Raw genomic sequence first — 18,385 nt, 5'->3', positions numbered from 1 at the left:
TTTAAGTTTTTACAATCTACTAAAAATGTTCCTGTTTTGGGTAACAATTTCAAAAATAAGCTATTCAAATGTCGTCCATATTTATTTGAGTAAATACCTAGGATCAACAAGAAAAAAACATCAACAAGAGATATATTTCCAAAGAGGAAACAAGTATAGGGTATAAATAAACAACAGCATCATCAAACATGTGATGCAGAGAAAATGTCTGACAGTTTTCTCTGCTTGAAAGGAAGTTTGAGAAATTTCCGATCTTATTTTTCAGATTTTTACTGATCATTTATTCTCTCTATACACACACCTGTTTGTAAAGCTTACTTTTCATTCCGACTGTTTAGACCTTGAAAACTTATTCCCCTGTTATTTCTTGGGACATTTTCCCAAAGACGATGTCTCTGAGCTTTGTCTCTTTCTTCCCCACAAGAGCTTCCAGCTTCTCAAGTGTGTGTTTTTGTGGTAACAATGGTGCATGTTTCTCATTTAAAAGGTTATGGTGAACCACACTGAAAGCCTTCTCTGTCCTATACCACACCAGACCTTTCAGCAGGGTTGAAAATGTAACAAATATCTCAGGGAATTAGAAGGACATGATTATCAAGTGTGAAAGCAAGAAAAAACTACACTATTCTTCTAGACCTCATTCAAAGTGGTATACAATCTCATATCTGAACATCCCATCATTAACAGTCTGTGTGGTCAACAATGTATTCTTAGTTTGTATATGAATGGAAGCACACTTTCATATGCTCCATTTCAGAAACCGTTGAAAGCGGGTTTGTATTTTACAGCTTTTACAAACTCAGAGTGGAGATTGTCCGCGGCAAGTAATCTCTTCTGGGTTCATTCATATTTATTTCCCGGTTGCGCCTCTGTGTGTGGTGAATCTGAAGCTCATTAAGATGCAGCTCTGCCATGCAACTGCAACTTTCTGAAATGATAATAACACAAACAGCTTCAGAGCTTCCATCATAGTTATCTGCAGGTGGGTGATTATGTCCAGTCCACCGCCGGGCTTCGGCCGGCCTACTACGGTGACCCAAACTGACTTACATAACAAGAAACTCCACATAAGAGATTAGAGGACCTTTGACTTATCGCAGAGGGGAAAAAAACACAGGCTTTGTAGATTACAGATCAGCGAGAAACAAAATATGTCCTTCGACGATCATAATATAATTAACTGTGATCACAGCTCGTTGGTGTTTTAAGGGATTTTATCTCGAAGACGTAATAAAGAAGCTTTTGTAGGCAACATCTTCGGATGTTTCTGCATCCCAAAATCCCAGATTAACAATAAACTTTTCACACAACACAAAACACTGGTGATAATGAACTCCGTAAATCTGTTCAGGGATGATTTTACTGTCATATCACGATCACCTCTCTGCACGTGAGTTCAGCTGACGAAAACAAGTTCTTCAACAAGTATTTAGTTTCAGGTTTTAAATGAGTTACAGGCGGTAAAAATAGATCATATCTCAGTGCTATGTAGAGAGCTTTGATGAGCATTTCTCATCGTCTGAGTGGACATGCTACAGTATCTGCCTGCATATCCCCACTTAATTCGTAATACCAATAGACAAGTCATACATCTCTTCACTTATGTAAGCTGTTTTCCTTTGAACAAGGGAAACAAGTGCAGTGTTTTATGAGATAATTATCATTCCTGAATACAAGTTCCCTGATAGCTGTAATGAAGATTAGTGACTACTGAGTGAATTCTTAAAACACATTAAAGCTGCATAATCATATTTTTTTTTAAACAACGGAGCCTTCATCAACCTTGTTTACAGCAGGCAGCAGGCAGCTGTTTTCAGCGAAACCCACTGCAGACTGCATGTCAAGTGCCAAACGGCAGACAGACAAAGTTAGTAACTAGTGAAGGAAGACGACATTTAGCACCTAAATACCCACATATGTTTCTCATGGGGTTGGTGGAGATGAAAACAGAGCTACGAAAGAGAATAATCATTTGACTTAAATGAATGCTAATGCTAGTTGTATGTGTCTGGTGGTTGTTCAAATAGGCAACGTTTTGCTAACATGTTTACAATAACGTCAGTGTTGTGTTTACGTCTTGTTCTGCTGCCCCAGAGTAGCTAAAGAAAAACAGTTGCTGCAGCTTTAATTATAAATGTCTAAATATCTAAAAGCAATCGGGTTTCGCTTGTTTACTGTCCATATTTAGACTTGATGTTATACAGAGTGCTATCATTTCTCTATTATCAGATTTGGTGTTTGTAGATATCTGTGCTGTGAGCTGTATATGATGTCATTAATAAACCAACAGAATCTCAAACATCTATGAGAGTGTCTATTTATATCTTGCATATTTCTCTACAAAGCTGAGAGCAAAGGTGTCCCGCTCTTTCTGTCTCTCTTTCACTGTCTGACAGCATCTTGTCTCGTCACATATATTTTTGGCCGGATCATCCTTCTCGGAGTGCTGGGCTCCATGAAAACAGCCGGGAGGGAGCCAGCAGACGGGCGCAGAGAGCTTACCGGGTAACTACAGAGACATAGATGAGAGAGACAGACATAGATGATGATGGAGAGCTGTTATTAGTGGTGGAAGGACACTAGACGGCTTGGCCCACGCGACCCCTCGGGGTAGAGGCTCGCTGGCTGACTGTGATTAGAGTTAGGTGCTTGACAGACCTCCAGACATTGAGCGGGAGAGAGGATGATAGGGGAGACAAGAGGTAAGCTGGTTCTCATCCCCAACTGACCTTTTGACATTTTAAATTCAATTGTAAAAGCATAAAAAGGTCATAATTGATGCAATAACATCAAATACAAGACAAATGTTCTTTGCGTCTAAGACAGACGGCTATTTCTCATCAACCAAAAATTCACAGATGACCTAGTTAGAAAAGCCCGCTTGGATGTATTGCAGACATTTTGAGAAAACCTCTAAAAATCTATATAGTGATATGTGGGACTACACCCAGGTTTATGCTCAGCCTACTGTTACCAACACAGTGGGCTGAGCACTTTATTTCACAAACACTCTGTGATAAGAGGGCAGCCGGTTTAGTCCTTTGTTCACCAGCTGAGATTGTGTTCGTCTCTGACAGCTGCTCTGAGATTGATCTGAGATCACTGGTAGATGAGGTTAGAATATTTTTAGACAAGTGTTTCATGCGAGGAACCTCACTATTAAATAATGAGGGTGCTCTTCTCCTGTGCCTACAACTCCCAGATCAAACAGTAAAGGGCTCCAGACACGCAGACTTACAAAAGGTCTGAATGAAGACCAGAAGACATGAACAAACAGGAACAAGTGCACCCTAAATGTGAAGTACAACGGAAAATGTAGCGAGAACATAAAGCTGAAAATAAAATTAAAAGAAAAACAAGTTTGGAGTTCAGTGCTGGAAGTCATAAAACAACATAATGGTTAGATGTAGAGCAAACTAACGAATACAACAAGCAGGACACCACTGAGAAAACCAAGGTCATGCCATGTTTCAATGGCCTGAGGAGGAGTTTACATGTAATTACATCAGCAGTAACATGGTCAGGATAATATTTCTGGAGTGTAGAGAAGGCTTTGAAACATCTTGGTTAAATAAATAACATTTATAGGAATAGTTAGACGGTGTTGCCATGGGGACACTCATGACATCAGTACAGCCCTGGTATCCAGCCATGTAATATTTTATCACAATGCAACTTTTTAATTGATGATTTTCAAATAGAACACATTTAAAAGTTTTAAGTTTTTTTTTTTTTTTTTAAATAAGTCAGTCCTGGTCTATATTTATTTAGTTTTTTAAGGGTCCCCCTACAGCAGGGATACTCAACCTGCTTTGCAAGGGATTTTTCTTTTATAAACAAGCTCTATACGTCCATTTTGATGCACTACTCAGTGCACTCTGGAACCTTATTTACATTAAAATCCATCATAAATCCTATTGTAAATCTATTTATTTTCATTGTGAACTATAACATGGTCAGAGATAAAATAGTCCTGAAACACTTAAATGCCATTACATCCTTATGTAACTCTCCATTATGACAAATAGCTACCTTGGCCACTCCTTCTATTTTTGTGACTAGCTAATCACATTTCTTATCTTTATCTATCTCTTTCTGTCGTTACCTCTTTTCTGGTGTGGTTTCATCTGCTGGAGCTTCCTGTAGATCTGGGAGGTTGGCAAAGTCATCCTGTTCAGCCAGGCCGATCGCTAGAGACAGAACAACCATCTTCCCCTCACTGTACACACGGACAAACAAGACATCACAAAACCACACACGTGTAGACAAATAGGCACAGGAACACACACACACACACACACACACAGGTAGTGACAGAAACACACGTAGCACACATTACTTTCACATAAAAGAGCGATGGTAGACTGTGTAGAACTGCGGGTACTATTTCATTTTTATCAAAGACTCAATCCATAATTTTCACAGCAGTGCATCTCAACCAAACCTGAGTATTATGCAGTGAGTTGAAAATACAATCCAGACTTTGATAATCTAATTGATTAATTACTTCAGTTAACTTTAATGAATGCATTTATTCTTGCAATTTTTGCATACTATTTAACTATTTAATTGTTTTTCTTTCTTACAGCGGATTTTATGTTAATATAATTGAACATTACTGCTTTCAAAACATGGAAACCATTGGATTTTGTTAGTTTATTGTATGTGCACAATAAACCATAACCTAGAAATGCAACTTACAATATATATTTTTTGCATTTTAATGCACGGCACATCCTCATGGGAGTTTTGCTTTCTGTCCCCCTTATTCGATATGTGATACCAACATTACCTCTGATGTGCATATTTTAACACTAATGCTAACATTACACTTTTAAGTAATCTAAAATTATTATGGTTTTATTCTATAATCATAGTTGGAAAACATAATCTACCATTCTCATCACCAGCAATGTCCTTTAAAGGAATAATTTATGGAAAACCCTCAGTGGTCTGGCCATTTGTTCTCTTCTCTTGTATTAGCCAATTAGACTACATTAGAGGTCAGAAAGAAATAGATCTTCTACTGCTGGAAGCACATCTAAATACTGTTTGTTTTTTTCTTTACCACTTCCTCAACCAACCCTATGAAGTTGAGTGTTTGCTATTAAAAGCCATCCAGTCTTTGAATTACTACAAAGTTTTATTCTGGATAATGCGTAGTGCCCGTGATTACTTAATGTTTTGTTTGCTGTAGCATTAGTAGAAACAGTTTCTCCTGCAGAATCTAATTATTTTGCTGGGTTGATTCTTTCTTTAGTTCTTTAACACTGACACAATGTTGCATTGGTCATAGTAGAGTACCACAGGCATTTCTAATATCAATTGTTTTATAGTATAACGTGTCTAATTAAAATTCCGGGGATGATAGCAGGGATATTAATCATGGGCAACATGTGCTTTCTAACTTGTTAGAAACATTAATAGGATGCTTTTTTTCTATAATTCATCGTTAGAATATATGAGGTTATATAACGCATCAGTGAACACTGTGTGTTCTTACAAGTACAGGGATGCATTCAATTTCTAATTTTTAGTCCACTGTAGATAAAAGAGGCATATAATATGTTTGGCTGAAATGAGCATCATTAGCTGAAAGGCTTAGAAGCACTGATGCCTCCATGGCTCTATCATCCTCTGTTATCTGTCTCGTAGAGAAAGTAATGTAATAATAGAAAAGAAAAAAAAAATGACTGAAAGAAGGGTTTGGACCGTTTCAGACAGAGAAAATAGAGGCAATTGTAATGATATACAGGGGGGGGAAAAAGATGAAAAAGTGAAAGAAATCCATGGAAATTGAGGTGGCCTTAACAAAAACCTGCAACAAAGAAACATATCAAGTTGATTTTCAGCTGTTATTCTCCCTCTAAACATGCCTGTAGTCATTTAAATTACGTCTGACTCAAGTATGCTAAAGTAATTCAGGCCATGCAAACAGTGACCTTAACAAATTAACATTTGCCACCAACTAACCTTGTAATTCACAGTTCTATAGTAACAACCCACATGTAGGCACATATTGTACACTATTCTTACGTCACATACTTTCCTCTCTGCAATGCTCTTCTCCTCTTTATACAGCCTCTAACACAGCATGCTGATCCAATGACAACCTTTATGTATTAACTTAAAGCTGTCCTTTCTTAAAGAGCAATTCCAAAATGATTTTGCTCATCCTTATTAAACATCACCCGACTGCCTGTTTTAAAGGCATAATTATTAAACATTAAGTGTAATTTTCCATTTTCATTTTGTGGATTAGTAGCCATCTTACTTTGGTTTGAATGTTTGCTTCACCGGGTATAAAATGACAGGGCCCTAATGTAATCACAGAGAACGTTAATAAGTACTCAAACATTTTAATAGGGGTAAAAAATATGAGAGATCGCTCTTGAAGCGTTCCTGAAACAGAGCGTCAATACCAAATTTCTTTCAAAAGGTAAAGGTTTAAATCCAAGAAAGATGAGCCAGATAATATGGCAGAACTGAATACATGTGTCATTTTGCACATAGCCAAGAAGTATAATCAAATAGCAACATGATCAACAGATTGTGTCATCCTCGTTTGCCTTTTTTCTGCTTGTTTTTCTTCTGATCTTCTTCCTCTCGTCTCTCCATAGCTCAGACTTCTGATCTAATTTCCCAGACCGTTCTCACTTTCAATAGTGTATTCCCTCCTTAACAAGAGGCTGTTTGTTGGAGCAATATCGACAACAAGTGGAACACATTAGCACTTGAGAGACCACTGGGGATGTGTAAACAGTAGCAACATGAGGCCCGTCGATCAGGTGAATGGATTTGTATAGATGTCCAAAAAAGACACGCGCACTCCAACCAGAGGGCTCTGAAATCATTACCACCTACACCAGCTCTATTGATCTGAAATGTAAGCGGGGAGGCTCGGTTGCCACTCTGTGTGACAGGCATGGACACACGTGAAAGGTGGAACTGCTGCATTTTGTCGTTCATACCCCACTGATTACATGATATCCCCACAGTGTGTTTCCCCCCTCAGGGTCATCAACTGACGTGTTTGGTCCAATGAGATTCATGAGGACAGGGACAATGGGCGATGCCACCTCCCTATATGTGCCTAGCCTTATTTGAATGATGATTCATATGGGCAGGGAGGTCACTGGCCTGGAGACACTGTTAATAGGAAGACACGCAAAAAGTACAGGAGTGTAGAGCTGTGTGAGTGTGGATGTTTGCGAGTGTCTATGTTCATGGGCAGGAGGGGAGAGGGGGTGTTTACGTGATGCTGCTTTATGAAGCATATCATATGTAATCTATCATTCAAGTCAAGCAGAGGAGGAGGGATCTCCGTGCTCGGTATCTCAAACAATCAGTTGCCTTCGCACACCAGCAGTTGATGAATCTGAAAACAGTTGGCATCGTAAAAAATGCAATAATGTCTGCTAACTGTAGGGTATTTTGAACCCTGGTTGGGTTAGGGTTATGGTTATTTTATCATGCATTAATATACGTTTTTTGTATCTTTATTTACTGTATTGTCAAGAGAGACAGCGGCAGTATGCTAACTGCGGTTTAAACTGTGTAATTGTCTGCCACTCGGTGTCTGTCAATCAAAACAATAACAAAAAACAGTGTTTGTTGACGTCGTGAAGTAGTCTTGGATCATTGGGAGTTCACTTCACCTAAATTGCGGTCATTGCAGTCAGCTTTCTCCCGGGAATCTTACAAAAAGCCTTACAACTGCACAGTTTATGTATGCATGCTGTGATGATGCACACATGTATTGGAGTGGAGGTAACTAGTTATTCGCAATATACACAATACACTTGTTAATTATACGACAACATTCAGATGCTATACCTACACCTCTGCAATAAGCGTTCTGTTTTCAATTAACAGTGTGCACAAACAAACCCACACACACACACACACGACAAAAAAATACTGAAAGGTCTTCCAAAAATCACTATGCAGCATACTCACAGGGAATAAAGTGTGTCTAAGAGGACATTACATTATTACAGGTAATTTAGCAGACGCTCTTATCCAGAGCGACTTACATTGAACTAAGTACAGGGACAGTTTCCCTGGAGCAACTCAGGGTTAAGTACCTTGCTCAGGGGTACAATGGTGGCAGCCTGGTATTGAACTCGACAATATGACCTACTGATGGAGGACATATTGGCATGACTAGCTATTAATGTACATAATGTAGTAGAAGCTGTTAAATCTGACACATCAACACCACAAACTAAACCCTGAATAATCATAGTCGACTTGAATCACTATCTCTGGCAAAGCCTCAAAAACATTTAAAGTTTTGCAAAGGTAGTGTCTTTGTCACGCTTTAAAGAAGCAACACTTTACAGAGTAGAAACATTCATGAGACTTACAAAAACGACTTGACGTCCAGCCCTCTGTGGCGGATCTGCTCCATCATGTGATCCCAGCTGCCAGGATTTGACCTCGATCGACCTGCGCCTGTTCCTCTGTGCCGAGAGGCACCAGCAGGACTGCCCCGGACCCCGCGCGGGCCCCCACGATGCCCCCCGCCACCAGGGCCTGTGTGCAGCTGGCCCAGGCTCTGTGAGGTGACTGGGGGGTCGTTAGGGCCCGGAGGAGGCTGGTGAGTGAGGGGCTGTTGGAGGCTCTGCTGCCGGACCAGGGGACGAGGGCGCGCCACGGCCGAGGACGGGATGTGCTCCAGGGTGGAAGCAGATGAGAGGGAAGCGTCCCCGAAACTGAGCAGACACATGGAAGCACCAAGGACAGAGATGGGTACAGCAAGGAAGACATTGGAGTTAGAAATAACATGAGACATACAGGACAGGGCAGGTAGTTTTAAAAAGGATTTAGAAGAGATGAAAGTACAAAAGAAAAGGTGGTAACACGTGATCATGATATCAAAAGGAAGACGCAGAAGATAAAAATGGTAAAAATATATATAGATGCAATGATGCAGAGAATATCCAAGGGAGACGGGATCAAGAGAGAATAAACAATGAAGAAGATCAGTGAAAGAGGGAGAGAGGAGGGAGAGAAAGAAGAACAGAGTTGTCAGAAAGCTTTAGATTACTGTTCAACAACTGGATGAAAACAACTAGAATTTCAAGCGTATGCTGCATGACAGTGTACTGTATGAGAATGTGTACGTGACGTGTAAACATTCAATTATTTTTCTCCAAACTGGTGTCAAAACAAACCTCTGCAGTTGAAGTGGAATTAAATACAAGATAGTTAAAGTATCATTATCACTTCACTTGCGTCACTTGCGTGTTCTCTATCTGCAGCGCTAAATTGTTTCTGTACGTTGCCTCTTCCCCTCATTAGCCTTGACCTACTTCTACCTTCTTTCCTTTCGCTCCCACCAGTCTTTCTCTAAGGTCCTGTCTTCTCCTGCTCTGTTTTTCCTTCCCACTCTCCCCTTTACCTTTGTACTTCTGAGCTCAACTGCTCTCTATCTTCTCTGTCCATTCATCTTTTCTCCATCCTCAGCCCTCTCATCAATCTATCTCCACACGACCTCCAATCACCGTTCTTTAAGTTTGTTTTCTAATTACCGGTCTGCTACTCTTACAATCCTGTAATAATGCTTCACCACTTATCATCACTTCAATCACTGCCCCGACTGACAACTGTAAGCTTGTGCTAAACAGCTCTATCTGGAGCTAACACTGTGAGGGAGGATTTACTGCCTGGACTTGAGTTGCGTTAGTGCTCGATCTTCAGTATTAACTCGGCTCAAACTCTGCTGGATAGCCAGGAGACAAGCCCTCTGAGGAGCAGAGCAATGCTGGATCAAGTAAATACAAGAATGAGCTCATATACATGCACCCATGCATGCAGATTTTCTCTCATACACAAACACACACACACACACACACACACACACACACACACACACACACACACACACACACACACACACACACACACACGCACACACACACACACACACACAAATTGCACGCCATAAAGTTTTTCCTCAGGATAGGCTTTGATGAGAATGTTTATTTACTTGTGCATAATATTTTAACTGAATAAATGTGAATTAATGTATAAAAGTCGTTGTTGCTGCAAATGATAGATTTCTGTTGAGCAGACATGTTATAGAGTTTTAAGGCGGCAGGAGATATTTTGGTCATTTAGGCTAAAAGTCTCGTTTATTTTCTGCATAAACAAGGTTGGGCAACTGTTAGTTGGAGCACTTCCAAGGATTGCATCAAACTCCGGGTTGAATCATTGGTACAAAAGATGAGCGACTGCATTCAATGAATATCTGGTTCTTTGATAAAAACACAAAGGTGCGCCTGTGTATGTAAAAATCCACTAGAGAAATTGACAAAGACTACTAAAATGTATTTGTTAAGAAATATACAATAACTTATTTTTAATTTTCCTTTTTTTTTAAATCATTTCAGTTATGTGTTCTTTGTCAACTTTGCCAGTGAAATGTTTTGAATTTGCTACCGCTCACTTATTGGTAATGTTGCATTACTGAACTTAAGGAAATAATATAACATAAACCAATGTGATCTTAAAATTATCCAGGAGACTGTCGAGAAGCGGAAAGGAAAACTGATAATATTATTTACAGCGGCACACTTTACCACTCTGTATGCAGGACGTCAATGTTTTTACCAATTCTTTTTTTTCTGTCATTGATGGCTGTGTGCACTTTCATTTAGAGCTGACTCAATTAATCTTCATGCTCATTCATGCGCAATTAATTTGAAACACTGTATATAGCTGCAAGTCATTCATTTTATGTGAACTTATTATTTGAGTTTCAATGAACTCAAGATCTTAAGTTAACCTCCCAAGAATGATTGTTTTTGTTTCAATTTAGCCAGGATCACTTTTCCCTCCACATGATGTATTGTTCCTCCTGTAAAATCACGAGACTTGTCATTGAGGCCATGAGGAATGGTGGACAGAGGTGAAATGAAATGTTAGAAGAAAAAAAAAAGGGAAATGCATTAAAGCGTAACGTAATGACAAAGAAACTCTTGTTATTTGAACATCCGAGCATAAAAACACTGCAGCTATGGTACAGTCAAGTGTGCATATGAACAATTATTAAAGGATTCAGGGGCACACGTAGAAAGCTTTATGATGCACATTATTTCTGGGTCCAACAAACATGTTATAACTGACATCATGATAAATCAATACATCTGGCTGGATTCATGGTGGCATTAAGCCCGACAGCTGGGAGCCAGGCCATGTGCTAATATATTTTGCCAGTCTGTTCAGTGACATAAATCTGGCATAGACAAATAATTTGAAGGCTTTACAACACAGAGTCTTTTCTTGACAGTGATTTCCTTGATTGGAGTTCTACCTGTGCTTTCAGGTGTTGTACATTGTTATTGTCGCCTGTGTCTGTAAAGCACCCACACCAGTCATTCATATTCCCTGAGCATTAGTCCTCATTATCTGCCGTATTCTATTCCTGATTTAGAGGGTTATTTTCACAATTCTTCTTGCTTGAAAGTCAATTAAGATGACTATAAACCCTGAATGATTTTGTAATTAAGGAAAGTTGAGGAGGGTGAAGAACAAAGAGACAGAGTCAGAGCGAGAAAGAAAAAAAAAACAGTGAACAGCAAAAGAGAGAGCGGGAGACAGAGACAGGGAGGAGAGGAGGTAAATGCCCAAAAATAGAAAGCAATTCCAGAGGAGAAATGGAAATGCAGGTAGATCTGAAAGGAGGAGTGACAGGAGTGAAGAATAATACAATTCAAATTCAAGTCCAAAAATTATTTTGCAAGTCTAATTGTCATGTTGCTAAAAAGCCACATACTGTATTGTTATACGATCTACTTAAAACTTTGTGAAAATCAGTCAAACATGAAGAATGATTAATTAATTATGCATGAAAGCAATTTATAATGTCTATACATATCAATACTGAAGGCAGAGTTTCGCTCGTTTCTAATCAATCTACTGTATCATAACAATGGCACACACTATTATAGATACTAAGTTGACGACAGATGAATGAATAATTGAATGAATTAATAAATGGGAGAAAGGGAGAATGAAGCAATACTAGAGACTTTGATTATCAGCGCTACATTTTACGCACAAAAGTCTTTTATTCATTAGTCTCTTCAATGTGCAAACAATGTGCAGCTATCACCAACCACCACTTGTTTTTTAACATCCAACTCTCATATATGAAACAAATTATTATTTGAATAGAGCACATTCATACAGCTGATAGTAGCTCTGCCGTCATCGCTGCTTGCGAGTAAAGGTTTAATGCTCAGTACAGCTGGAAATGAGGAGGTGATGATAACAAACCCTTGGGTGCTGCTTGCTAAATGTTTGTCTTCAGCCACCTGTTTACTTCAGCCATTTTGCTTTGGTGTTACTATAGATTGTGTAATGTGTGCACTGGGATCAGCTGCCTGAAGTGTGTAATAAGAGCTGGGCTCAACCATATGTACCTGAGCAGTGGTTACCAAGCTTGGGTTAGTGACCCCCAGAGGTGTCGCAAAGTATATGTGAGTGGTCACAAGATGATAAATTGGAAAAGGACTGGCTCAGAAGCCTTTTCTACTACACACAAAACTATTTTGTCAGCTTTTCTACGATCATTGCTATTTCTTTTGTGAAATACTCGATACTTTTACCTTTTTTCATGGCTCTAAGAATCACAGTGCGAGTGCCAACAATCACTCATTAGTATTACATAATGTTTTAAATCTAAGATCTAAGATATCACAGGGAGATATTGTTTTGTTTTGATTAATCAACAGTAACAATTTCAAGTTTCAAGGAATCATTTAGATTAATTAGAAAATATGTCACGTAAACTTTAAACTACCTCCAATGCAGTAATATTTGAGGGTAATCTTGGCGATTTAGTTCTGTTTGGTTATGTCACACAATGTTTATAGAGTTGAGAAGTGGGAACAGATGCTGGTTCCAGAGGTGTTTTTTGCCCATTCGGTAATACCCTAAAATAAATTACCAGTTTTAAATATTTAAAAAAAGTATTATTCTTATGATGCAGAGAAAAGCCTCCATCCTTCCAGGAACTTTGAATCAAACCACCTGATATTTCTTCTACCGCAGTTCTTAATCTTTTGTATTGATGATTTAACCGCAATAGTTTCATGCTGATCCAAGCCAAGTACTCCAACTGGGAGTCACGTATATCATGTCTATGGGAGAAATGAATGAGACATTTACTTCAATCGTTGTTGTTTACACTATAAGCTGATCCTGTTGAATATCAGCTGGTTGATTGGATGGTGTATAACCCTAACATTTTACAGAGGTTGATACACAGTGAACTTTGGTTAAAATGAAGCTGCATTGAACCATGTTTTAGGAAAGGATTTCTTTCTGGCCTAACAAAACTGCACTCCCTTTTTATGTAACCCACTCTGAATTTAAAAAGCTGTTACTTCATATGTCAGCATTTGTTTTGTTTTAAATCCTTAAACTTTCACCGCCTTCAGTATATTGGAGACTGCAGAGGAACATAATGACTGTGTGGATTCACTTTGAGACTGTCCTGACATCAGCTGCTGGAGGGTTGGCATCTGACATAAAAATGCTATTTGTTTATGAGTGACGGAGCTCTCCGTAGTCGAGAGACTTCAACCAACAGTTACTCATGCATCACAGGTACACTCTGCAAAGCAGCTGGCTTCTCTTCCAGCCTGTCCGTGCATCATCTTCATCTGCATGGTGTCAAAAATAGCTTCTGTTGATATCCATCTTTGTACATGCAACAATGCCATTCACTAGGTTTATGCAAACTCACACACTTCCTTGATATCCACACCATGCTGTTGTTGTTCCCACTGTAGCCCCTCATGCGTGTGCCCTGTCACCATGCGCCACTCACTTGCTAAACCGTAGGCCTCCGGCATGCATGTGGCTTTGGATCGTCTGCCAGCGCCCGGCTTTGCTGCCCCCCGTCACCATACTTCGAACGCTGTCACTGCGACTGGGCCCCGCCCCAGTCCCAGAGCAAGCACCACCCCCGCTGTCACTGGCCCCCGGCGAGGGTCCAGCACCGCCCTGCCCACCCTTATCCACGGCCCCACTGGGAGGAAAAGTGGGCCGGACCAGAGACAAAGAAACATGGACAGACAGACAGAGAGAACGGACCAGGATACAAAGCAGAGAGAGAGACGGACAGACGGGAAACAGACGCACAGACGTACAGAGCCGGAGAGCAAAAGAATCATCAGTAAAGTTAGTGAAACTGGAGAGTGAGACACTTTGTGAGCTCTCAGTCCAGCCACAAGTGTTCAATATAAAACAACAACCCTGAGCAGCCACTGCTGGTTCAGCAAAAAGCAGTGGAGAGGTCTGAGCTGAGATTTACTGTGTAACCCTTGAGTACATTTGGGGAACACAGTTCACACTTTCTGTGGATACTCGACAAAACACTTCCTCCATGGTACAATAGTTCTGCTCAAAACTGCACAGAATTGATGGTCAATGGATTATTTTATCCGTCTATATTGTAAGACAACTTGTAATGCCCAATGCACTCATATAGTGCAAAATACTAGCAAAGTAAAGAGTTAGAATACATTGCCTATAGGGAAATTGTTCTATTGCAATTACTCACTTCACAAAAAATCTGTTTTTTAAAACATTTAAGATGATAAATGGTCCACAGAGTTTCAGGAGTTTGGAGATGCAGCAGGTTAGCGTTATTTCACTCAACACAGGGGACAGCACTGACCAATCTGCTGGCATTTGGGCACAATGGCAGAGTAACAATGCAGATGCATCGTCAGATTTTAACATGCAGGTGAAAATAACAGAACACTAATGTCTCTAATCTCAAAGCAACTCACCTGCAGCACTTTTGTCTAAAGAGTTTGAGTAAAACCTTTCGATAGTAAACATCGTGCCACCTTACCCACCCCAGGCTAACCTCGACTTACAGACGTCACAGAGACGAGTACAGACAGAACGTCGACTTCAGTACAGAGACCTTCTACTGAGTGAGGACAAACTACACAACACAGAGCTGCACATCAGGACAATGTCTTCAACAACATTTAGACAAGTGTAGGCTGATGGTAAGATTGATGATTTATCACTTAACAATTCAATATTTTCTACCTTGGCTGCTGTTGTGATTAACATGTCCAGACTACTCTCAGATACGATTTATCAGCACCCCAAAAGCTCTGATTCATTTCTCGACTGCCCTTTTATTTCCTTTGGAACAAAATATAATTGAACGGTAACTACACTAAAAGTGTAATTTAGTTTTTGTTTCATTCTATGTTTATTACCTCCACCAAGAAGGTTATGTTTTCGGTTTGGTTCGTTGGTTTGTTTGTCTGTTTGTTAGCAGGATTATGGAAAAACTACTGGCTTGATTTTCATGAAACTAGCAGCATGGGCCACAGAAGAACCCATTACATTTTGGAGTGGATCCAAATCACAGGACTGATACGTGTTATTCTTTATGGAAATGGCCTTGGCAGAGGTCGGCGCTTACTGAGTGCCCTTCCAGTTGATTTTTCTTCCCCTTTGATTGTGCTTTAAAATGTTGTTCTAATAAATGTCTTTACCTGTATGTAATTCACTTAGTGAGAAATAGTAACATTTATAAGATATGTGATAGCAGATCAGTGAGTATTATCAGTCGATTAAATGCCACTTAATTATAAATTATTATCGCAATAACATAATGCTCATTAAGTATACAATAGTTTCAACATCCCTGCACAGATACAGAGTAATCAATCACTCCGTGGTTTAGAAAGAGTCAAGAGAGTTGTAATTAGAGAGGATGCGAATCAACAGGTTCACTTTGTGATTCCTCAGTGACGTGTGAGATGCATCTAAATGATGGAATAGAGGTGGATATGAAACAGACACTTTACCATCCAAACACTTAATTGCAGCACTGTACACAGCGGAGATGTTGTCACTATTTTTGGAATAGAGCACAACAGACCAGACTCAGGAGGGCTATCAGGCAGCCTTAAAGCACTTACAGTACGATGAGTGATAGTGGGAGTAGTGACAACAAATGAGAAAACACAGTACAAGTGGAGGAAGAGGTGAGAGGAGTAAAAACACACACACACACACACACACACACACACACACACACACACACACACACACACACACACACACATGACTTCATACGCACGAAAAACAACACAACAGTGACAGAGTAGAACAGAAACCACCCCATTAAAGGAACAGTTGAACGTTTTGGGAAATATGCTTATTAAATTTCTGGCAGACAGTTAGATGAAAAGATCTCACACCACTCTCATACCTGTCTCTGCTAAATTTAAGCTACAGCCAGCCGCTGACAAGCCTATCTTATTACACGGCTTTGTTGAATACTTGAAGTCTGATTGGTCAATTACGGCCTTCTACGGTCTGTTATTTAAGTAGAGCAGAGCGCTCCTATCTGATCATGGACTCTGGAGGAGGTCATAAAATAATATTTTTACATCAATATTTCATGTCAAATTTGCTAATCTATTTTATGGCAACTGGTCCCGGCCAAGAAATAGTCTGGCACATAACAAACCCTGTTAAATAGTTAATGTAATTTTTTACTGTTTGTTTTTTTGTATGGATTATAAACCAGATATAGCATGTACTGTAAATTAGTGGGCTTTAAAGGGGCTGGCCGGTGGATCCTGTTACCTTTGGACAGACCCAGACCAGCTGTTCCCTTGTCTCCAGTCTTTATGCTAAGCTAGCTACTGTGTTAAATACCTTATCATTAAGCATTTCAAATATTTCTCATTGAGCAGTTATCAATAATAAGTAAACCAGAAAGAGAGGAAAAATCTTTAAAATAAAGTAAATAAATAACTAAATTAAATAAGAATTGACAAAGATAAAATGTGAATATATATATAAAAATAAATATGTATGTGTCTCATAAAAGAGAAGTAAATTAGATCTAAATCTACCTTGTATTGAACCAAACCACAAGCTCTTCTCGTCTAACTCTCTGCCAGAGAGTAAATGAACATACTTCCCAAACTATTCCTCCAAACTAACCCATTCAAAGATTGCGAGACATTTAAAATTCTACATCAGTCAACCTTTTGTTGGAAACCCTAATGGCTTAGCTAAGTATACATATAAGTCAAGCAGATTTGGATATTTGGGGTGGAGAGGCTGGGTGGTGTAAAAGGGAAAAGGTTCAGGTGAAACATTGAGCTCTGCTCTCTGAGGGTTGTCCGTCTCCATGGTAACACTCCATGGGCTGCAGGTGAGAGGTAAAGAGGGTCTGATGAGGCTAGCAGGGCTGTAGGGAATGGGGCTATCAAACCTTTGTGCAAACTAAAATGTTGTTGCTCAGATTTGTTGTGTGTTTTGAGTTTTGACTGTAATAACCAAAATGTGACTCAAAAAGGAGGGTCTCCAACACAAATTTGATTCTCTCTGTAATCCTCTATACGTTTATAATTTAAAGCCTGTTTTCAGATAGGATATATCCATTAATTTCATACGGCTGTTGGCAGACAGATCATTTGGAAAATGGTCATCATTTCTGTCAATGTTAGAGGAGTCGTAGGAATCACAGCACTATTGAGGGATGAAGCTGCACATCTCTATCAGGTGCTGCATGGCCAGCAGTGCATACTAAACACCACCACGCTGCCGACATGCCTGAAAGCAAAACATGAGGATTACCAGGGATGAGAGGAGACTTCTGTTAAAAGACATGTGGCCAGACAGCGTTACAAAATGAGGCTTTCTGCCCCCCTCCAGGCTATTAAATGTGACCTTTTCACTGTTCAGAGTGATATATTGATCAACCTTCGCCTTTGAATCTGAGTATATTTTGTATTATTTGTCAGATACTTAGGCACACAAATAGCAGACCACTATTTTATTTTCAATTTGGTGTGAAAAACACATCTTTCATGTGATAGTAATGCCCAATTTCTATTATGTCAAGTAGTCATACAGTTTTGTTGGAGTTTTCCAAGATGCACACAAGCCCCTGTTCATTACAGCCCTGCCCAGATTGAGGGGTCCCTTACCAGCCATGACTGAGACTCACTTGGGCGTGAGGCGAGGGTCTCCGTAGGGAGCATAGGGAGACATGTTTAAGAGGAACTCCTTGGGCGGGTAGGAGCTCCACCTCTGTTGCACGTTGCTGCTGTCATTGTTATTCCAAAAGTCTCTGTCCAGGTCATTGTGGCTAGAGAGAGAGGGAGAGGAGCACCGAGCAATCAAATACAGTTAACAAGAAGAACATCATGACAGATGAGAAAAAACATCATAACAATAGCAAAGTTAGAATACCTCCTCATAAATCTAAAGGTCTCGGAGAGATTGTTAGTAAATAGGAAACATTTGATAATGTCAGTGCCTATAAAGTTATATTCTCAAAACGACACAGTTCTTTAAATATACTGTAGATACTGAA

General features: G+C 39.6%; 1 protein-coding gene across 1 annotated transcript in view; it reads right to left on the bottom strand.

Moving 5' to 3' along the window:
* syt7b (synaptotagmin VIIb) overlaps nucleotides 1–18,385 on the bottom strand; it is a 99,315-nt gene that overhangs the window by 20,634 nt on the left and 60,296 nt on the right. Inside the window, exons 4-6 of the mRNA XM_029428511.1 lie at nucleotides 18,017–18,157; nucleotides 8,370–8,717; nucleotides 4,106–4,219 (exon numbers count right to left, since the gene is read on the bottom strand). Coding sequence (XP_029284371.1) covers nucleotides 4,106–4,219; nucleotides 8,370–8,717; nucleotides 18,017–18,157 — 603 coding nt within the window. The remainder of the gene's footprint in view (nucleotides 1–4,105; nucleotides 4,220–8,369; nucleotides 8,718–18,016; nucleotides 18,158–18,385) is intronic.

The sequence above is a fragment of the Cottoperca gobio genome, chromosome 3, assembly GCF_900634415.1.
Source record: "Cottoperca gobio chromosome 3, fCotGob3.1, whole genome shotgun sequence".
In the NCBI taxonomy this organism is placed as follows: Eukaryota; Metazoa; Chordata; class Actinopteri; order Perciformes; family Bovichtidae; genus Cottoperca; species Cottoperca gobio.
This window is presented reverse-complemented; position numbering and strand designations above follow the sequence as displayed.